Here is a 24,471-nt window from a genome sequence, read left to right as displayed (position 1 = left end):
GTAAATTCACAATCTCTTTGTATCCGAAATATTCAGATATGCAAAAAGATTGTGGTGGATTTACGCATACAAGTTTTTTCACATCTCTCTTGTCTTCATATAATCTCAAAATTTATTTATTAAAATCTGAAGTATCTTTTGCATGTTAAAAAATTATTATCAAATTTTTGATTTTATATAAGAATGGAAACTATTAAAAGAATTCTTAGTCCAATGTCTGAGTCCCCTGTGTTGGGGTTATATCATACAATTTAAGCTAATAAAAATAGTTATTATATCTTTAATCTTGTTAGTCGCTCTTTGTAAACTTTATATAATCATCGTGACTAAAAATTAAATGCGGAATAGATAGCGCAATATGCACCGCATAGCGGTAAACGAATGAACTAGCGATTATCGAATACTTTCTTTGGAATATTTTTGGAATGTTGCTGTAACATTACTAAAGTTATATTGTAAAATAATGTCTTTGTAATATTTTTGCAACATTAAGCTACAATATTGCAATATTGCAGCAATGTTGTTGCAAGCTTTAGTGCTGTATGGGTAAATACAGCGCAGCGCCGGTGAAGATGCGACCGGTTTTGTCGCACCTGCTTCGAGGAGTTATTTCTTCCTTCTTTCTCCCGTCTCTCATACATACGCTACCTTCCATAATAATCTGCTCTGCTCGTTTTTCGATGCTTCTCTCTCGTGTCGCTTTCAACATTTCGGCCTTGCTCATTGCATATTTCCACTTGTATCCTTCGCGATATGCTGTCTTACCAATTTATTCTTGTTTCCATTTCTTCTGCTTTTATTCGTTTTTTTTTCGATTCGTCGATTATACACGTGTTGATGCATCAAGCGTAATATGTTGGAATGTAAACGCATGCAAACATACGATGGGCAAATATCGTTTTTTTTGCAACTATCACTATAAAGAGGAATCGCGTTACAACGTTATTATTGTAAATGCAAATATATTTTACGTTCAATATTTCATAGAAAATAGTAAATGTTTACATATATTTGAATTTATACATACATGCAGTACACGGGTCATATTTTTATCAATAAAAAATTAGAAATTTTATTTTTGTATTCGTTATACGCACAACGAGTTTTCGTTCTTAAACAAAAATTGCAATTTTTTCATCACGAGATAAATGAAAAGGTGATACGTATCCAAGTGTGTATAAAACATATACACTTTGTTTCAACGGTTCCGTGGTTATCACATTGGACAAACATAGCTTCAGTGTATGCAACAGCTGTGTATAATGTCGAATGTAAAGGCAACATGTATGACTGGAATTGACAATTCGAGTCCGGTATATCGTGCTAGCCTTCCACGTGCAATACGATGGATTATTTTTAACGAAGATAACGTCGCTACCGTTTCGTGGCATGTAATTTCAGGGATTACGTCGGCGCACCAAATTTTCAGAAGCGAGCAAAATGTAATTGCCTCCGCGGTGGAAGCATCACGTTAACGATACACGCGCATGTCAGTGACGTGTGTTAGTTACTGCACTATAATTTGATTTGTAAAAACGTCAAAATGTATCGTCGCGTCTTGTGTCGCAACAAGTGCGCACAAGTAATTTCGCACGTTCATCATACACAATAATTTATCGTAATTACTCGATGATCCACTTTATCGTACTTGATTTGACGATTGTCATTGCTATATTCTGTTCTGTTTACATCGGTAACTGCCTCTGTCAGTCATTTCTTATCACCTTTATCACGTTTATCCGCTGTCTCTTTTTTGTTACACTATTAACTATTTCCTTATATTATATATAAGGAAAAATGCAATATCTCGAGCATATACTTGATCGTAAATCCAGAGAACATAATATTTGGATATTGGTTCATGAGACAAGTCCTGGACATCCAGGACATACAATATCATTCAGCTGTTATATTATATTGACATACGTGCATTTTTACAACGTTCTTTTTTAGTATTGTCGGCTAAAAATGTCGACGAAGGTATCGTTGTCTCAATGTTTAAATGTCATTTTCAGGGAAGATATTATGGTCGAATTAATTATTTAAAATTGATAGAGATTCTACGAGATATATTTGCATCTCAAAGATTTATTTAAATTTAGTAATATGATATAGTGAAAGAAAATCTTGATACGATATACTTATTTAATATTTAATTAATTATCACAGTCGATTCGACTATTTGTGTTATCGCCCAAGAATATTGTCGAAGGTATCGCTATCTCAAACTTTAAATATCGTTCTCAGGGAATATATATTATGTGGCCGAATTAATTATTTAGAATCACGATAGAGATTTTACGAGATATATTTGCGTCGCAAAGATTCATTTAAATTTAGTATTATGATGGATATATATTGTATATAGTGGAAGAAAATCTTGATATGACAATGGTTATTTAATATTTAATTAATTATCACAGTCATTTGACTATTTGCGAGCAAAACAATGTGTGTGCTTCGATCAAGTGGGCGTAAAGGAAGAGTGACTTTCATGTAAAAAATTATGATGTAGTTACAAACTTTTTTCTCTTCCTTAGCAAAACATATTCTTTGGAGGGTAATAAAATGCACCTTATTCTTTTCACAAGTAGCATGAATCTCTATAACACGATGTTTTTTGTTACTTTGGCGACAGAATTGCGGTGCTCACAATACGAAACATTACTAGCCGTATATTAAAGTGTAATATATAAAGAGATATATATGTCCTTTGGACTAAAGTTGGAAACGTGATGCACATCGTTACAGTACACGTTATGTATGGCCTGGTGAGGCGGAGGAAAAGAAGTTGCGCACTTGATTCACCGTAAAATTCAATATTGCGTCATAACGGAGCAACTTTGAGCACAAACGGCGTGCGGAGATTAAACATTTTAGGTTAGGGTCGTGGCGGATGAGAATAATGGAATACATTATACCATCTCGTTATATTTTGACAAACGTGAATTATTTTTCGTCACACGTTTGAATTAAAGAAAATCATCTGATTCAATGAAGGAAAATGTACAAAATACAAATTTTCATTTCCTTTTCAGATCGTATTCTCGAAACTTACCAAACGGTAGCATAACGAAGGCACGATATTCCGGAACAACTTGCGTTCGGATTTTCCGTTCGCCGGATGCAATTTGATTTTATTAGCCGACAAACGTGGGCTCATGGCGGGACTTTATTGAAGTGTTGCACGAAGTCACAAAACGCTAGGAATTCTGATAGGGGAAAATTACGTCAACGTGTGCCCCAGTTCCAAGAATTTCTCGCTCTTTCAAACACGATCGAGCTATCAAAATGCAGTATCACGAATCGCTCTTCATCCCTTCGATTAAATCGATCGATTCTAACGTGCGTTCTCCAGCTTTCTTTGTCATTTTCACACATATATCCGACAACGTATCAATTATATAGCAAATTTTGTCGCACGCACATTTACACCACACATGTTGCCTTTTCTCGTTACCATCGTCGTTATTGTAACAAGCACATGATAAATATCGAGGCTAGTGGCTAAAGGTACACAAACCGCCATTGGTTTCCGTGTTCGCCATATCCGCGCGCACCGGACTTGTCAAATAATTTACCACAAATTGATTATCTCGCGTTACTGATACGCGCCTATTCGTTCTATTTCCACATGTCCTCTATCTTTCTATCGTTTCATCTACCTCCGTCTAATTTTCTCCCACCAGGTCTGACTCTGGTTTACCTACTCTGGTTTACCTACTCTGTTTTCCCTGTATGTACATCCGCCTATGTCTCTCTCTCTCTCTCTCTCTCTCTCTCTCTCTCTCTCTCTTATCTTGGCTCCTCGGTTTGCCTTCTTCGTCATACCGGCGCGTGTTTGTTCAGTTGGCGGTTTCGGGAGCGGCGTGACGCCGTTTTCCGGAATGCGGCGGTAAAGGAGCCGGTACTACGTTTGCACATCGCCGGTGTTTACACGCGCAACTCCAGACGAGTTACTGACGTTACGAAGTTAAACAGGCTGGCAGGGATAATAATTGCTATGAATAAGTAAAATTTATATTCTTCTTAACGAGAGATCAATCACATCGTTTGTTAGAACACCTACAAACGACGATGAATTCGTTTTCCTGACAAAGTTGTGAATGGAGAAATGTACAGGAAATTATTTATACCCTCAGGAGACACTTAATTGCTACGACAAATGAGATCATTATTACGGAAGTCTATAATTTGTGACAGTCCAAACTCTGAAAGTTTGGCAATTTGTTCTTCCGAGAAAATCGATTAAATCGCGAAAATCAGACAAACTTAACCGGCTTAACTCGTTTGATTTTTTTTATACAATCGGAATTCACGTTTTATCGTTCGTAAGTAAGCTGAACGTTTTCACATTTTCTCTTCGTATTAAAGTTTGTACATTGTACTCGCATTTTGTACTATAGAAACTAGGTCAAGTTAATGGCATACTCGAGAAAACGGAAGATGGGTAACCGATGATTCTGCCTATCGAGAAATGGAATATTCGTTCAATGTCCCGTTTCCGATCTTTTCTTCTTCTTGTGACGGTTGAGAAAATAGGTAAAGAGCATTTTGTCAAAGTTTTCCCAGTGCATTATTTATCTCGGCGGAAAAGTTCCGCTTTGTGTTTGCACGATGGTGCGATATTCGTGCGCGAAAATACCGATCACATGTTCTTTATGTATTCGCATGAGTATGCAAGGATACGCGATTGCTAGTGGATGATTAATAATCTTAGCTTTTTGGCGATCCTCGATTCTTATCCGAATGTAAGACGTTCGTCCCTTTATTTTTCTCGGCGCCAATATTGCTCGAAATTTTACGTATTGTACGTAGAAAATTCTATTCTATCTGGTTGCTCTGTTCTCCCATATTCAGCGCGAATGTATGAAAATATGCGAAATACAATTTCCGGAACTTCTCGCCGGTACATCCTCGAATCGCTATCCACTTACTTTCTTGTTGTCGCTTCCCGATGTATGCTGGATTCTACCTTCTGTATGTTTGCGAAGTCGTCGGTTTGCCAGCGACGCCTGAATCTACAGGGAAGAAGTCGCTTCTACATTTGCGCATCCGCAATGTTTACAGGCGGTGCTTTGATCAAATTACAAGGCTCGTACTATCAAATTGGTGAGTGGTCGCGGTGCGCAAATTGAATTTGCGTGCTAGAAAATAGTTGGCAAAACACATTGTATTATCATAATACGTTCGAGTTTATAGAAAAAGAAAATCAAAATAATTTGATATTTCTTGAAAAATACCTCATCTCTTTTACCTCTCTTATATTTCGTTTTGCACACGAGAGATTTAATCATTTTTTACTGAGACAATTTTACGCTAGACGACAACGCGCGAGGTTGCAATGTCAACGTCGTCAATCATGTAAATTATTAATTATTAAATCGGCGTTATCGGGGAGCGACGTCAACAATGTTGATTCGTTCGCCAATCCGCGCATCCGCTACTTCGCATCCGCTCCTCACAGCATGTTTAAATCCGTATGCACCGATCTTGTGTATATACGGCGCGAGTAATACGATGTATTACCGATCTACGACGGTGCTCGTGTTTGCTTTGAATAATTATTCTGGGATCCGCGGATACGTATGTGTTTCGCGTTACCCGAGAAACGGATATTTGCCACGTTCTCTCGAGTAAACGTGATACGCGCGTGCGAGAGTACGATCACATCGTACGACGTACACGTATAGATATACGCATACGGAATGCATAAGCGTCGTTCGCGTGTATGTACACGCCGAGTCTATCGATGCGGCTCATTGTCTAAATCATCAATTTGCGGAGTTCATGAAAGGATTTAACGATATAATAGGACTCGCCGGTGCGATTAACGTTTTATAATTACGTATTAATTCGGCCCTTTCTTTCGTAACGCTTAATTGGCGCGTTTGCGACTACCCAGACAGCACAAAACATCCTCAGGATCATCCTGAATATGTCCAGGACGGTTCAGGACATTTGTAGGATGTTTTAAGATATTATTATAAATATATTTATAAAAGTTTAATATGCATACATAATTATTTTTAGTTGTGTCGGCTATTTTATATAATTTAGAAATCTTAAGTATTATAATAAGTATTAATGTCCTATAAATGTCCACTGGATAACCCTTGGATGTCTGTAGGATATATCTGCCCTGTCTATTATATTGAATGTCTTTTGGATTTCCAGAGGACATATACATGTGCAATTAATTGTTAACGTTAATTTCGTTTAATATTAATAATTGAGTTTGGTGCGCACATTTTCATATATCCAAAATTATTATTTATTTAATATTTCATGAGAAATGTTACCGTTCGCAACATTCCAAAAACTTTACAAACAATAGTATTCAACCGTTAGTTTGTTTGTTTACCGCTATGCGACACGCGAACTCGTATTTGAGATTTGGTCATGAGAATTATATAAAGCTTGCAAAGAACAACTGACAGGAAATTACAAATGTAATTATTTTTTATCAGTTCAATATCTGATGCAATGCCAACATAGGGAATTCAGATATTGGATTGTTTAGAAAATATTACACAACTCAAACCCGGGAGCCAAACTTAAAATATTCATGTACAGCACGAAAGCCTCAAATATTAAAGAACGGTCAACTATTTTTAATATTAGATTTTTAATATTGGCAGTAAATAACAAAACATAATTTTAAATTATATTGAAATTTTAAAATTTGCTCCTTGAAACATACAAAAAATATCCCTAACATATCCTATAAAAATCCTTAGCATGTTCCACAGGATCTCCCTGGATTCTCCAGAGGTTAATATACGGCTATCATTTACTCTTCCTCAGAACATCCAGAGGAGATCTGAGGATTACAATGGGATATCCTGAGGATATCCTACATGTATGTCCTGGATGCCCTTTAGACATCCTAAGGACATCCTTGTGCTGTCTGGGTAATTATGTCCGCGCAGTCATTAACGTCGCGCAAAATACACGGTTTTTGAATATTGAAACCGCCGCTTTGCTGACGCAATAATTTTTGCAAATCCGGGCTCGGCGTGTCCGCTTGGTTCCTGGAAAATTATAATATCCCGCGCATACCGAGTTATGCCGTAAAACTTATCCTAGTTTATATTTTCGGCACAAATGTTTACCCGCACGAAACATATTTTATTTTACTCATGATAACGCAGTAATTGTTTCGTACACTTTGCACTCGTCGTATAACTTTAGCACGATGATATGCGAGCGCGTGCACACGTCATGCGAATATTCAGAGTCACGTATTAGGAGGAGGGCAAAGGTGCGAAAGCGGAGCCACGTGCACGTTGTCGTTGTTAACGAGTTGCTCCATGCGTACGGCCATTCATCACCTGGCATTAATTACATCGTATCATTAACACTGTCATTGTCCGTGATGAATCTCAGAGCTTGAGCCATCTAGCGCATCCGGAATTTGGATGGACTCGGGATTTGGGTCACCATTACGCGAGAGAATAATCGATTACGTTCTATTACTATCAAAAATTCGATTTTATTCGAGGCAGTAATAAGAACGCTCTCAGAGAATATCTGCCCCGATCTGGTACATTCTTGCATATCGAGAAATAATTCCCAATGACACTTGAATAATAACTGTATTGATTAATAATTAATAAAATATTCGTATGATAAAATTCTTTTATAAAGCCGTTTTATACGCGATCATTGGACCAGATTTAACTCTCTCGATAAACTTCGAATTATGCGCCAGCTAAGCCAAGCCACGTGTTTCTTTGCTCTTCGCGCCCGGTGTTGACTCTCACAGTGGAAAAAGCCGATACATGTCGGACGATGCCTGTTTCGCAGGCACTCGTTACGTCTAAGGTCAAAGAGAGGAAGGATAACGAGATCGCCGTGGATGTTTTAGGCGCCGGCACGATTGATGACACTGATGACTATATGAAAGCCAATAAAATCGCGCCCGACGATTGACGGTGTTAACCACATTGAGGGCTCCTATAAATCGACAAGTAGACCGATTAATTGGGTTTACCCGGTTGTGTGCGGTCCGTCTGCGTACCGTGCAACAACTTTTGTCCCTATACGCTCTATGTGACCCCGCGTGCACGCGGTCCTTGTTCGTACGCTCTGTCCGGGTTCGGTTAGTCCGAACGTTCGACCAATTTGCAGTAACTCGATCGGCGCCAACGGTGACTACTAAAACTTCAAATTTGCGGTCTCGTGGAGAAAACGTACGGTCGTGTTGTTACCAGACTGGGGTCTGGTTAGCGTAGCCGCAGAGACGCGACGGGACAATACCGTTTGCTTAAAAATACGCTCATTCCGTTGGAGGATTGTCATGTAATTTGTTACGATTGCCTAACCACTATTGGGAATTAATATCATTGTACAGCGTTCTCAAAAATAATAATTTGTTAGTAGCGTGATAAAAAAAAGGTTTTTCTTTATCCGAATTAGAGAATCGATTATTTTAATTATCATATAGAGTGCGAAAAATCTGTGGAAAATTTAGCGGCGAAATGTAGAGCAAAACAAATCTCAATACCATTTAAAGAAGATTGTATCCTTTCGTAAGGATAACTCTGTCGCTTTCCCGTACTTTTCAGTGCCGATATTAGACGTTAACGCGGTGGCCGGTTACAAAGTTCAGATACCCTGCGACATCGATCCGCCGATTAAAGACGAGATGGTCATCATGGTATTTTGGTACAAAGATGAAAGGGACGGCGGACCAATATACAGGATGGACGCTCGGGGGAAACAGATAGCTCAACCAAAACTTTGGTCGGATCCGTATGTATTTGGTGAAAGGGCGATTATGAAGACGGACGTTAAACCCGCTAAGCTGCAGATAGATCCATTGGAGTCCACAGATGGTGGTGTGTATAGATGCAGAGTGGATTTCAAGAATAGTCCAACGAAGAATCAGAAGATTAATCTTACAGTTATAGGTGAGTTTGAGCGAGAACTGGGAATCTATTTTTACACTTGTTAATCCTAGGCTGAATATTTTTGGAAATCATTTTATAGGTAATTATTTACTATAACGGACCCAGCTCCAATCACGTTGACCTTGATATATATGTTGTCAAGGACTTAATCCTGAATAACTTTTTCTTATAACTTAATCGGCGGTCTCTTATAATTTTTGAGATATTTAAAGTTTAAGTTGGACTCGAAACGAAAATTTGGTTTAAGTTATACTACGTAATCCACACCAAATTTTTGTTTTAAATAAGAAATAGGTTTGGGTTAGGTTATATCTTCCGGAAGTGAAGCCCCCCCCCGTAGGGGGGGGGGGCGGAACCCACTGTATCCATGCATATACTTTACAATGCAAAACGAGGGTCAGCCCAGAATTGTTGTGTGAATGGGAAAGTGTACGCGTGGATGTAGTGGGTTTCGTCCCCCCTGCGGGGGGACTCCACTTCCGGAAGATATAACCTAACCCAAACCTATATTTCTGATTTAAAACTAGACCCTCATACAGAAGTTCACACACAAAACGTAGAACGCATATGGCGTGATATTCGAAGTGGAATACCAAAATATGGAACTCGTGATTATCATTACATAAATTATTTGGCTGAGTTTATATTCAAACGTAAATATCAATATTGTGAACGAATACGTAAATTTTTTGAAATAATGGCAACATTGTATCCCTTAGATGAAAACAGTACATTCGCAATTGTAGAATAAATAAAATTTTTGATTCCTATGTGCACTGATTTTTTCTAATATTATATTAATTATGTAAAGACCTTGTTTCACATTTAAATCAGGGTTCTGATGCAGATGGACCTCGTTTCTTGCGTGGAAATTACAAACTTATGTAAAAATTAATATTTTATTTTTCAAACTTTATTTGTTAATAACTTTTTAATAAACAATGACCGCCGATTAAATTATAAGGAAAAGTTACTCAGGATTATGTCCTTGACAACACATATCAAGGTCAACGTGATTGGAGCTGGATCCGTTATAGTAAATAATTACCATTAATTATTCATTACTTATCCAATTATCTGTTATTGTGATTGAATGCCGTATTTTACGATGCAAAATTGGTATTATATCTTTTTGGTATTATTTATATTTCTTTATACAGGGTGTCCCCAATTTAAATGGCAAAATTTCAAGAGCGTGTAGGAGACCGAAAAACTAAGACAAGAAGTCCTTTAGAGGTTTGCTCGTTTTTGCTCCATTTTAGAGAAAATTGCAAAAATTAAATCTCTCATTGTCAGTTGCTCTCTTGAGTTGATTGGCACCGAATAAACTTTCTGTTTCAAGGTTCCTTACATATGTAAACACTTGATGTTATCGTTTACGGTGCCAATTAATTCAAGAGACCAATTAAGAGACCGAATCGTAGATGCAGTGCGCCAAATATCACTAGAACAATGTCTAGCTGCAATTAATGACGTCAGTGTTAGATGTAATGCAAGAGGGCAACATTTTGAACAATATCTACATTAAATAGATGATAACATAAATAAAATATAAATGAAAAAGTAAAAAGAACGAAAACTTGTTTTGTTTCTTTTTTTGTGATTTTCTTCAAAATGGAGCAAAAACGAGCAAACCTTTAAAGGACTTTCTGTCTTAGTTTTTCGATCCCCTACACGCTCCTGAAGTTTTGCCATTTAAATTGGGGACACCCTGTATATATACGGGAGTGCATAATTGCGGTAACGGTAATAGATCCAGAAGATAGTTTGATTTGTCAACCTCAAGCTTCTGTGTAGCGGCTACGAGAAAGTCACGTGAAAGAAGCTATGAAACGAAACAAAGTTACAAAGTTGAAAGACGCGGTTGGATCGGTTCCAGCAAATTGCACCAACAAATAATATCGAGTCCATTATGCGTTTGGTCATAAGAACGATGTAGCTTCACAGTCGGCGTTAGCTAATACGATTTGGAATCGATTAATTGAACGTCATATTGATTCAACAGGTGTTAATCTCATCTACAGTTATCGGCGTGCTGATGGAAAAAAAGGAAATCAAAGAACCGGCCATTATGTGTTAATTTTCATTTTATTGAAGGTCGCTATCCGCTGCAACGATTTCGCGATACTAAAGCTTTAATAACGTTGCTCGGATACACAGAGAGAGAAATTCAGATATAGTTTTGAATAAGGGTATACACGTTTGTATAATTATTGTATTATTTTACCAGAATACAGATTTATAATGAATGTAATCGATCTCGTGATAAAGTGACAAGGAGATCGCGCGTATAACGCGATATGGCGGTATCGTGCGCGTCGATGTCACAGAAACGAAATACTATCATTGAAATTCAATTTGCTGACACAGTGCCGCCGAAAAAACCGATGATATTGACCGGCGCCAACAGGAATCTAGCTAAAATACCGCAACCGTTCAACGAAGGAAGCGAGATGTCTTTATTGTGCGAGGTGATCGGAGGTTCGCCTCCGCCAAAGGTCACGTGGCATTTTGAAGGCAAGATTTTAGACGATTCGTACACGAAGGAGCATGAAGATATAACGATAAATCGATTGGATATACAAAAGGTCACTAGGGATTTCCTGAGGGCGAGACTAATTTGCAAGGCGAGCAATACTCGGCTTATATTGCCTGTGACTTCTGAAATTATTTTGGACGTGAACCGTGAGTAATTATGTTAATTAAACAAATAATTACGAGAGAACTATAATAAAGTAATTTTTCTAATAGCTATTTATATATTTTTTTATATTATATTATAGAGAGAGAAAAATGGAAAAACTTACCGATTGCTATTATCATTAATCATTAACGTATTATTATTTTATCTCATTAACATTTTTTATTATAAATGATTCGATAATATGTATGCGTATAACTTGAGTGGATTAAGAAAATAGAATATTGTGATAAATATTTTATATCAAATTTTGTGCACACTGTAAAATGATTCTTCTTCGCAGTGAAACCGCTGATAGTCAACATTACGAATAAGCGATTGCATTTGTCGGCGTTAAGAACCTATGAGATCGAATGTATTAGTTGGGGTTCTAGACCGGAAGCGGTGATCACCTGGTGGAAAGGAGCTCATCAAGTCAAACACATGGCTAGAAATGTGAGTATATCTTTCGCAAACGGACGGCTATCATGTTTGACGTATGGGAAGCGATGACATTTGCGTCGCGACGGCGTAGATTCTGAGTTCTTTGTAGTTCGCAGATAATCCGAACGTCACGAGAAGTGTGCTGAGTTACGTGCCGACCATCGAAGACGATGGAAAGTTTCTGACATGCAGGGCGGAAAATCCCGTGGTACCTAACAGTGCCTTGGAGGATAAATGGCTTTTGATGGTGTATTGTAAGTAATAATCTATCAAATACGTCTCTCTCTTTCTCTCTCTCTCTTTCTTTGCTGTTATCGTAAATTATAATTTGAAAGACCTTTTATTAGAATTTAAAAGCTTGATTTAATTAAGATTTTCAATTTTGTTATCTTTTATCTTTGATTTGTATTCAATAATTTTATATTAACTATCGTGTATGAAATTGAAAGAAATGAGGGATGGGAGATGCTTCTCGCTATTTTCGATGCTTTCAGACGTGCCCGTAGTGAGCATTAAGTTGGGTCCCAGTTTAAAGGCAAACGACATAAACGAGGGTGACGATGTCTACTTTGAATGCGACGTACGAGCCAATCCGAAGGCTTATAAGCTACTTTGGTTTAAAGATAACAAGGAGTTACATCAGAACGCCACTGCGGGGATTATTCTTCCCGGTGGACAGTCGCTGGTACTGCAGAAAGTGACGAAAGCCTCCGCCGGGGAATATTCTTGCATGGCAGTCAACGTTGAAGGAAAATCTACCAGCAGATCGGTGATCCTCGAGGTGATGTGTAAGTACATTCTGTTTACATTTGAATCAATATCGCGATCCGTGCGACTCTGAAGTAAGCTCGGCCCGTAAAAAGACTTATTTTTAATTCATCTCTCGAATCCTCCCCGTTATTCCGATTTTATTAATACATTCACTTTCATATCGCGCGAGATTGTCGATATTCTTCGGCGCGGATAAATGATGTTTTTACACGAAGCGCGTCAATAATCGGTGTTCGGCGTGTAAGGAATAAAAATCGCGAGCTGCCGCCGTGACGACCACCGCCCTTATTTTTCTCACCGAGACGTTCGCGTGCCCTACGGTAATTTGAATCCACCAGCCGGCGCCTTCGTAATTTTCAGACGCACCGATCTGCAAGGACGGCTCTTCCACCCAAGTGGTTGGCGCCCTGAAGCACGAAACGATCTCGCTGGTCTGCGGCGTACAGTCGAAACCGCCGCCCACAACCTTCCACTGGACGTTCAACAACTCTGGGGAGCTGATGAGCGTACCAGCCACCAGATTGGTCCAGGTCAAACCGCTCAGTCGGATCACGCACAACTGGCACGGCTCCAGACTGAGTTACACACTGCAAAACGACATGGACTACGGCACGATCGCCTGCTGGGCGAGAAATAAGATAGGGGAACAGAGAACGCCCTGTCTCTTTCAGATCATCGTTGCCGGGAAGCCTTACCCCTTGCAGAACTGCACGGCTCTACAGTCGACCGGACCCTACGCGCATCGAATGGGTAAGTGAGCCGGGAGGGTCCCGGGAGAACCCTCACAACGACCTGCTAACTGCGCCATTACATCCGGCCATCATCATGGATGACGCCTTATACCCTTGTTGCGTTCAACAGCTTGTTTCCTTGTCTCCCCTCGAAAGACGCAATCGGCGTGAAAACGCTCGTGAAATTAGTCTCTCGGTATCGATTATCGCTGTTTATACGAGCAAGATCTTTCTTTCCAAATTGTTTTGAATAATATAATAGTTCAAATAATAAACGTGGTATTTTATAAAGAAATTATGATTGTTAAGAAGAAATTAGAATTTTTAAAAACGGTAATTTTTCTTTAAATTAATAAAAAATATATTTTATTCATTTCTCGAGAGTTTGATCAATTTGATTTTTAACGAACAAAATACGCGACTCGAATAAAACTCGTCGTTTTAAAAGTCGTCTCTGAGATTCGTTTAGACTTACGATTGCATTAGCAAATTGAGGAATATATAACTGAGGATTATTATAGCTAGTTTGTAAAATACTCTTGATCGAAATTGTTAATTACCGTTTCTCGATATGCACTATATATTTGGTTTGACGCAAGTCTGAGATTATTATCCAATGCGGCAATGCTAGCGTTGGAAAGTAATTAGGTAATCTAGTGATTCCGTGTGTTATTCTTCCTCTGGGAAGCGGAGCTTAATCTCGAAATGTGTGCGTCCATGTGAAACAGGTCACGAAGACTTTAAAGCCACCGACTCGAGGGACGCGGACTGGCTGATCGTCAGGTGCTCCGAGGGATTCGATGGCGGTTTGCCCTTGACTAATTACGAGCTGGAGGTCTACAGCGAGGAGAACGTTTATCATACCGATACCATCTATCTGAACCACACCGACAGATCCGGCTCATCCGGTCCAGTTTTCAAAGTTCCCGGCTTAGAACCAGGACAGAATTACAGGCTTCATCTTTATGCCGTCAATGCCAAGGGTCGGAGCGATCCCGTCGTCTTGGAGCCAGTTATGCTCAAAGGAGTAGCGATGTATACCACCGGTGAGTTTTATCGCCTTTTAAAATCCCGTTTAAGATTTTGATGATATTGTACAATTGTAACCGGAGTATAATTCGCGATCTCGTACATCGATACATCATATGTTACGTGTATCTTTGCCAATTATTTAAAACGATTCAGTCAATTAAGTGAATGTTCTCCGCGAGCGGGATGCAGACGAATAAGATTTTATCGACAAATTTTACTCTCCGAATGAAGTCTTTAGAGATTATGAAATGTCTCTCTCGAGTTTATTCTGGGAATATCTTCTGAAGGTATCTTTCTACCGGATAATTTCAAGTTATTATTATTAGTCTTAATATATGTAGATTGCATTACGTTGATAGAGAGTGTTTGCCCGTCGTGATTAACCTTCGTACCTTCATTACATAATCTTAACATCAAAAGCGAAATAATAACGAGGTGGGTTAATAAGCGTTAACGATTCGACATCGTCGGAAGATTTTCGAAACGTTCGACTGTATCCTTAATTGAACTGAATAGCAAGATGAAGTTAATTATGCATATCATATAAGCACTCCTGTTTATTTCTATCGTAATTACACGCATATTTGAATTAATTTCGATATGTTTGCGTAGAAAAAAATTTCCTCCTTACTTTAATGTACCTTTTTCGTATTTCTTATTCACAGAGGCTTTGTTTTAAATTCTTGCTGCTTTATTTTAAACCTTTTGCTCGCCGCCTATTCCTTTAATTTTTATTTTTAAAAAGTTGTCGCGTGAGAATGGCACACCAAAATTTGCTGACTATTTTATTACAGCTTTATAAATTTAATCTTCTTATTCTGTACATTTATCTTTTTCGTATTGTAGCATATTAACGTATAATAGTATAATTTATTTCACTTTCGCGATTAGAACACCATTAAAATATTTGATAAACGCGTTTCGCTATTTCGGTTATCTCCGATTTCGACGATAGACTTTCAGATTTTGTCGAGTAAGTCCATTTCGAATCATCGGAATTGAGATTTGCCGCGACATTTCTGTCGTCGAGAGTATGCGTGATACAGCATCAGATCCCTTCCATTCTCCTGCCTTCTCTCCATGTATCTCGTTTTTATCCGCGGACCTTGAATTAAAATCCCATAAAGCCCAAGTCCCTTTCCTCGACGGTGTCTCATTCCAGCTGCATTTATCGTCTTTAATTTTCATCCTCATGGTTTATTCATGCCGGTTCGCGCACGCTGTGTTCCGCCGTGTGGAAATGTGTATGTATAACTGCGTGTGTGTATATCGCTGTGTATACGTATGCACGTACGCGTATACACGAATGTTATCCTGATCTTGGCGAGAGCTCATCCTGAATCCTGACTGTGTACGCGCCACTACCACCGTCGCGTATCGGTAATCGCTCGAACGCGAAGCCCGTCAAACGCTCTGGAAACCCTCGGCGCCAATTTCCTCCGAGCGACTGTTCCCATAGGGGGTGGTAAACATTCTCTCTTAATGGTGATGGCGAAACGCTCGCGTGGGGAAGGAAAGGAGCTTTCTCCAGCGTCCCTGGATGATGGACACAACTGCGTTCGTGTCTCTGTTCTCGACTGTATACATTCGTGTACGTGTCTTACGATGTATTTATATGTGAGAACGTGTACACACACACACACACACACACACACACACACGTCACACAGAGAAATGCACGCGATCGTGAGAGACCTTTCGTTGGCTAACGAACCGAGGCGTTTTCTGAATTCCAAAGAGCTTGGCCATCTCCGTTCGCGAACCCGATCCTCCGCTTGCCTCTTAATCTTTGCTTCCGGAAGTTGCCTGCGTTTCCTCCGTGATCCAATAAGTACACGGAAAAAGCGAATCTCGTTTACCGGACACGTCGGGACGAATACCGCCACCGGACGCTTGATGTCGTCATCAGTTGGAATGTCCATCCTGATGAGGACGAATGTTCTTTGCTGGCTAAGAATACACGAATACATCCTACGAAATCACACGTTCTGCGCGCAACGGCCAGCCATTAATCTTGTGACGAGTATACTATGTACAATCAGCGGAAAATTAAGTTCTTCTTCTTTAGCGATATTTTTTGTTTAGAAAAACCTTTTTAGAGCAGGAATATCGTGATGGGTATATAATTTTAACAAGTTTAGATTTTAAGATTACAGATATTAATAGTAAAAACGGAAGTGTAATCTATGCAAAGTACATTTTTCCAATTCCACAAATTTTTCAATTTATCCTGCCATCTTTCTGGAATTTTAAAAATTAAGCTTATCAGCATCACATCGATTTAGTCTCCTGCACTGTGCACCACTACTACTTTGCATAGTATGGATTTTCGCTGCATGTAATGTTAAAGAATCGAAATGCACTGCGCGGAGATAAAATACGTCTCTCTCTTGCAATACGAATTGCCGAGACGAAATTTGCCGTTTAATGGAAATCGATTTGGCGGAATATAAAAAGAAAACTTTGCTTTCCATCGTTACACACTAATCTGAGGTGGCTGATTGTCGCTTAATTATCGAATTGTGACGTGCGCACGTCGATGGTGCAAAACTAACTTGATATTCGCATGATCAATAATACTCGCTCCGTGTTCATCTCGCAAGTATGATCATTGGATAAATTAATGAAGTTGCGCGGACTATAAATAGCTACATTAAATAATGGAATCGATAAAATATTTTTTTGTGTTACTAAATTAATGTTCACGTTTGCTAATTATGAAGCGCGTGTAAAGTATAATGTTAAATTATTTGATACAATACTATAATTTTATTTGTTGAAAATAATTTTATTGAGAATTTACTGTAATATATACAATATGTATTAGGTGTACAACTTTGCTTCCGCCATTTTTTCCCCGAAATTCGAGGCTTTATTGTAAAAAACTGGTTAGGCGTTTTGAAATTGCTTGTTGAGTCCCAATGATCGTGCCAATTCTTTTTGACTTTGACTCGAGTCTTCATTAAGTAATGCCTCCAATTCTGCATCTTCGAAAACCTTCTCTCTTCCACCGCTATGCCGGTCTTCGACGTGAAAATCACCGTTCTTGAAGCGTTGAAACCACTCACGACACGTTCTTTCACTAATAGCGGTTTCACCATAAGTACAATATTTGAGAGCATTCGATGAACCTCAGCCGCAGATTTCTTCATATTGAAGCAGAAAATTAAAACCTCCCGCAAATGACGAGAATTTGGCTCGTAAACTGACATTTTCAATCGAGAATAACTTTATGACGCAGACACAAATCGACTAATGTTTCTATGAGGTTATGTTGACAGATGCCCAAGTTTATCGCATGACGCGTATGATCTATTTATTTCGACCACTACTTACCGCTAAAGCCATCTATAGGAAAACGGCGGAAGCAAAGTTGTACACCTAATATATAAATTATTTCGCTACAATTATAAATTGATTCTTATTTTGGCCGCAATAATAAAGTGCACTCACTGGGAATAGACCATTTTGGTTTAGTAGCAAATTTAATTTGTTTGAGCAGCAAATTCATGTTTCTATTAACAAATTTGCTTAAGTAAAAAAAAAAAAATTTTTTTTCTATTTTATCAACGAAGCAAACTTTATCGCAACGTTGAATAATTGGTTAGCGAAATTGATTACTTTCGCATCGTATATGTAACAAACGGTTTTGTTGTGTTAAGAAAATTATTTTCCTCCGTACGAATATCGAGTAATATCGAAAGGAATAAACATAGCGGTCTCTCACGGTTTACACCAATTCCTTCTCACATTTAAAATATGTGAAATCTCCTCTCCTCTCTATCTTTGTAAATCTATCTATTCTATTATCATCTTAGAAGTAGCACTATAAATACATCCAGTAGCGCTCGAAAATCGAAAACATCCGTTTTAGGAAATACATTTGGAGTTTCGCTCCCATGCGAATCACATTTTACGCTTGTTTTCCCCAGGTCGCGGCATTTCGGACGACATGACCGATTACAGCCTCCTGGTAGCGTGCTTCGCCGGTGGTGTAACCGCTATTTGTATTCTGATCGTCGGGATAACGTTGACCTTGTATCGTCGCAACCATCCGTCGCAGGCGGCGAAGGCTCAAGCGGCAACGGTGGACAGGGCACAATATGATGGTAAGGAGAACCGGCCGACAGCACCGCCGGCGACAAACGAGGCTCACCGGGATGAGCTGAAGGAGCGAATAAACGTGGCAGGGGAATCCTTGCCGGACGACGATCCGGACGTGATACCGAGCAAGGCTGTCGAGAGACGGCCGGATATCTTCGAGCCGAACTACACGTCCGGTAAATTAAAGCCCGAGCGAGCAAAGGATACCTTCAGGTGTCTCGAGGATCTCGATTATTCGTCGCTCGCGTCGGTGCCGCACGCCAAGGACTCGTGGATCTATCCGAACGGTTACGCGGAAAAGAACGAAAGCGGTAGCCCGATACGACCAAACACACTGCCGGTGCATCGCGCCCATGATATCTACACGAGGAGTTTACGTGTTCAGGAGAGTTGTATATAAGAACAAAGAGGAAGGCGTCGTTATATCTCATACCCGCATTGGTCCGGGGCCTTCGATGCTCGCCAAATCGTCGTAAACGCGGTTAACGTCGTAAAGCTCTTGTAAATAGACAATAAATATCGTTAAGGACCTTTCTCTTCCACTCTCATCGACATTCCTATTCTTGTTTTTCACCTAAGGCTAAGATATGTAGATGTTAGTTTCGTTCTAAGGGAAACGTGATATATACTTGGACCGTTGTCGATCGAACGCAATCACGTGTACAAAGACAATAATTAAAAACCGTTGAAAAATTTCTCATCACATTCCTGTCTCTTATCGAAAGCCTTCCTCATAAGAAAAGTAAAAGACGAAGAAAAAAAAAGAAGAAATTATTCGCGCGAATGTCTGGAAGAGCGAACATGTCTACGGATGTTTTGTCGTGCTTCGTGGTTAATTAAATGGTCAAATGGATATGTGTGTGTAAACGTTTGTATATACGGATAATAAATCTTGTTGTTTAATATGTATCTCGTCGCTGTCGCGTCATTTATTAATCCGCATTCGTTCAGCGATTAGACCGACGACGAAACAACTTCTGCGTCGTCAAAGTTAAGGTAAGTCTTAAAAAGGAATTAATTTATTCTTTCGGATGAGTTTGACATTTTATTTCTCATTTATCTCGAACTTATTTCAGTTAATGAATCTCCTCGATATAGCTAAAAATAGTTTATCATTGCCCGACGTTGAACCGTATGACACTTGGGCATTTTCGCGTTGCTCGCGTGCTCACCATACTGACAGTTTGACAGGTTGGTGAATTAGTTTGTCGGGCGATGGTTAAATTGGCACTCGCTAATAACATCGTACAGTCTCAGTATTCGCACGCGTTATAAATGACGAAAAATCATATCTAATAAAGAAAATCAAGTCAATCCTATTTAAATAACTTCGTCGCTTATGTGTGGACGGCGTTAAAAATATCATATCGCTGAATAATATCACATGGGATGGTATTCCGAGACAATTCCTATTCCTGAATTGTGACTCACATTATGAGAAGGATAGAGTAAAGATTCCAAGAGATCGCGGCATCGGATATCCGATCTAGAATCTCTAGACTCTATACATATAGATCGCGTGTCTGATTGCGTTGCGTGACGCTGCAACCGCTACAAGCTATCCTTAAGCTGCGCGCGACTTTCGTTGTTTACGCTATTTCAGTAACGCCCGTCGACGGGTTTGCTCTCCGACAGACTTCCAGTAAGCCGCTTATCGCCGCCGGTTGCTGCCGCGATAAGCTAGAAATCGATGTAGACGTCCTGCTGTCTGTGTACCGATGATGACGGTGACCTGTCAAGCTTGTAGGCGACGATAAATCACATCGTTAGGACAACGCAATCTCTCGAGTCCACATCGGTCCTCGTTTCATGTCGAGCGGAAATAAAGTGCCAGATATCCAAGATTCACGGAAGTAGGTCCACGAGTCGATCGTTCGATGAACTCGGGGGTTCGATTGCCCCTCTACCTTATACCGTTTGAGATATGTCGTGCGAAATAAGCTGTCGTTATATGACACTCTTCCGTCCCCGAGTTTCCTTATTCCGTCGTCGTCATCCAGCCAAGCAGTTCTTTGTACACGAAGTGAAAGAGACAGATCCCTTGGCAACACGGCTTGGGACGGTAGTTTCGGGAAAACAAACCACGATATATCCCAAAGAGAGTTATGTCGTCAGATGGATGCGCATCGTCGACAAGCACGTCCAGAATAATTTGACGACTCTTATAGCGCTCGTCAGCCTCTCGAGAGTAATTCTTACGATGTCATGACGTCGACTGCAAAAAATTTGCAGCACCAATGAATCTTGGTTCCCCGAAAACCATTTTCAAAATAATAATTGTATGTATACGTGTAATACGTATGTTCTCTTTGCCATCCTAACCCCAAAACTTCGTCGCTACTCTTTACCTCCAAAGATCTTCCTTTCTCTTGTATTGCTACACTTCCCTTCCTTCGCTACCCTTCCTTTCCTTCCGCTCTCTTATCCTACTTAACTTACACGCTCCTACTCATTCGCTTTACACTTAAATACAACTAAAACTATCTCACATACCCAACATGCATTCACTCGCTCACACGCCCTCTAACCAAGTCCGTGTAATACGTATGTATGTGGCTGCGCGCGCGCGCGTGTGTGTGTGTATTTGATCGTTAAATTTAAATATATAAAAGAGATCAATTAATTAAATTTACATAGAAAACTTTTATTAGCTTTTAAATAACTTTAGATTAAATATACTAACTTTAGATAAATTAAATAAATATTAATATATAAGTAACTTTAGATTAAATAACAAAAATTATAGATTTGATAAAATGAACATTTAATAAAATTAATCTTTTAAGTCTATACTCACACACAATTCTTTTTATATCAAAATTATGCCTTAACATATTTTTACTCTCAATATATGATATTTATTTATTGAATAACATGTAAACGGTTGAATTATAAATTATTTAACTTTTCTTGTTATTTTTATCTAGGAAAGATTTGGAAAGATTTATTGATCTTTTATAGCCGCGATTTTTATAACCAATTGATGCTAAATTGTTCCAAGAGACGAATATTCGAAGTTATCAAATTACAAATTGGGACGTTTATATAATAAATGGATATATATAAACGGATTCCTCCACGAGAGAAAGTACTAGCGAGAAATTCTATTTAGATACAGATTCGTGAAATTCCGCCGTTGAGATCTCCTTGTTATCTAGAGAAAAACGGTGATTAAAAACGTCAAAGCGCGCGTCAAGGGGAAATAAATTATTCCCTCTAACATTAATAGACGTCAAAACTAGACTATCAAAAAAAATTTCAAAAAAATAATTTAAAATTATACCATCAATCTCCAAAATTAATATTCTTCTTAAACTACTTCTTGAAAATAAATTTTACATTAAATAATTTTATTATGAATAAAGAATTATATATTTTTAATTTTTTCATTATATTTATAATATTTAATATTTTATTTATTTTATCTATAAATATTATAATTATTCACCCTATTATAATCATTATTATTACACTAATTTACAGATTAATTATTTGTATATCTATATCCTTGTGAAAATATCTAATTATTTATACCCAATTATATTATTTCTAATTATAATTAGAGGACTAATAATTATTTTTCTTTATTTTTCAAGTTTAATTTCAAATAAACAAACCAATTTTAAATTTAATAAATTTATCATAATATCATATATAATTAATTTTATAATTTTTTGATTATTAAATTATAAATTAAATTTTATTTACTCATTAATTAAAAAATATAATTTTCTAGAAACTAAATATAATAAAATTTAATGAAATAAATTTTCAAAATATATTTATATGAATATCCATTAAATAATTTAACTATTAGTTCAATATTTTATTTATTATATACTCTTTTTTCCATCATTAAAATTTGTTCATTAAAATCAATTTCTATACGTAAAATTAATTAATTAATTTTTATTTACTAATTTATATATGAATAAAAATTTAATAAATTTTATAAAAATACCCTTAATAAAATGAAGATTGTGAATACGATTGCATGAAATATTCCGTTAATCTTACAGTATAACGCGTTTATTTAAAAAATGTAAATGCTCGAAAATTCTGATTGAAGAAACATTTTTTATTTACGACAGTAAAAACTCAAACGAGGGCAAGTCAAGGATAAATATAAAATAAACCGTAACGAAAAATCCTATGGTATAGTATCAGCATTCGCTCAATAATACTACAAAATTTTACATTTTTCGCTAACATTTGTGTTGTAATAATTTAATAATATTAATTTCTAAAATCTTCTAAAATCACCGAGACATCTAAAATGCCGCTCAATTATTTTTAAATCGCAATTTTTATATTTTCTCTCTCTTTTATATTTATTAATCACTTTTTCTATCTGTGATTTAGAAAGTTTCTTTAAAAGAAAGACGATTTGCGGAAAAAAAAAAACGTTTATTATATTCAATATTAATACATCTATTATTGTCATATATGAGTAATTATTGCTTCCTTTCATATTAACGGAACTCTGGTGGATATAATTTTCGAACGCGCATAATTTACATATCTATTTTGCCCATACGTTTGCTTCGTTATATATTAATTGCATCGTTCGCATCGCGTTACATGTTATGCGCGCACATCGTATGCACATTATATGCATATATATATATATATATATGCGCGTTGACGTTTCGACTATCGGAAAATGCGAACAAGCAGGATGAGAGCGGAAAATTTGCCTGCGTACACTGTATATCCAATACCGTATACTATAGTCGTATCTAGAACAAAAGTAACCATGACGAAGGCCCCTTAGGGCATCGTATTCCGCGATGTAGCTTCGAAAAGGGAGATATCCCGGATATCGTTCGCAGTACGGTATCGTGAAATTTTACAGCGTCGTATCCGCCATGGGAGTAACCGTCGATCTCACAGTAATCTTCTCAGAAAGATTTTTCCAACGCGTTAGTTCCGTGCCAGATGACGGGAGCGACTTATTTTACGCGCTGTCTTCTTTTTCTTCGCATCGCTAAACGATACGGATTCGTTATTCTCATCTCAGTTTGCAAATTCTTACACGAAAATTAAACGCCAGACGTACAACAACGTTTAACATAGTCCGAATTGTAGTCAATGGTCTCAAAATTATGCGAACGAGAAGGGGAAAATTTTCGCGTTGGCGATGGTCGTTCCTTGTCCATTTTTACGGAGAAAATAATACGCGAGTTTGTAAAGCCAGTGTGTAGAATATAGATTTTGCGATCCACCGTAAAGTATAATCACGCTTATCATAAAAGCGCGGTGTAACGTGGCATGTAATTTGGCAGGTGAATTTTAAACAAAAAGAGAGAGAGAGAGAGAGAGAGAGAGAGAGAGAGAGAGAGAGAGAGAGAGAGAGAGAGAGAGAGAGAGAGAGAGAGAGATAAGAGAACATTGGCGGATTTACGGGTATCCCAAAATAAATAATATAATTCCTTGTATATTTTTTAAAACCATGCGGATTTTTTATGAGCATGATTTTGATCGAGAGGAGCTAAAAGAGTATTTTTTTTTTTTTTTGTGTACGTAACAAACATGATTATATATCCGGTTTCTCTATTTTGCTAACAATAGCATAGCCAAGTAGGAAATTATTGAAGGAAACGTGATGCTTTCCATTTTACGCATATATCAAACTTTTGATAGCTTTTGTCCTTATCAACAGTAGTTGATGGTATAAATAGCAATCGACGTGACGTTGAAGTATTTAATATTCAGGGTTGGGAAAGTTACTTTATAAAAGTAACTCGTTACCGTTACCGTTATTTTTTCTAAAAAGTAACTCGTTACCATTACT

The 24,471-nt window shown here is 37.9% G+C and overlaps 1 protein-coding gene across 2 annotated transcripts in view; it reads left to right on the top strand.

The window, feature by feature from the left end:
* LOC138943155 (neural cell adhesion molecule 2) overlaps nucleotides 1-19,566 on the top strand; it is a 34,202-nt gene extending 14,636 nt beyond the window's left edge. For both annotated transcript variants that reach the window (XM_070313715.1, XM_070313716.1), the window contains exons 2-9: nucleotides 8,571-8,915; nucleotides 11,286-11,600; nucleotides 11,900-12,051; nucleotides 12,149-12,293; nucleotides 12,534-12,827; nucleotides 13,171-13,560; nucleotides 14,270-14,587; nucleotides 18,506-19,566. In XM_070313715.1, the coding sequence (XP_070169816.1) occupies nucleotides 8,571-8,915; nucleotides 11,286-11,600; nucleotides 11,900-12,051; nucleotides 12,149-12,293; nucleotides 12,534-12,827; nucleotides 13,171-13,560; nucleotides 14,270-14,587; nucleotides 18,506-19,077 (2,531 nt within the window). In that variant the 3' untranslated portion in view covers nucleotides 19,078-19,566. The remainder of the gene's footprint in view (nucleotides 1-8,570; nucleotides 8,916-11,285; nucleotides 11,601-11,899; nucleotides 12,052-12,148; nucleotides 12,294-12,533; nucleotides 12,828-13,170; nucleotides 13,561-14,269; nucleotides 14,588-18,505) is intronic.
* The last annotated feature ends 4,905 nt before the right edge of the window (nucleotides 19,567-24,471 follow it).

This window comes from Polyergus mexicanus, unplaced genomic scaffold, assembly GCF_030449975.1.
Source record: "Polyergus mexicanus isolate NDT 795.1 unplaced genomic scaffold, iyPolMexi1.0 SCAF_25, whole genome shotgun sequence".
Classification (NCBI taxonomy): Eukaryota; Metazoa; Arthropoda; class Insecta; order Hymenoptera; family Formicidae; genus Polyergus; species Polyergus mexicanus.
Note: the sequence above shows the minus strand (reverse complement) of the source record. Positions and strands in the feature narration are given on the sequence as shown.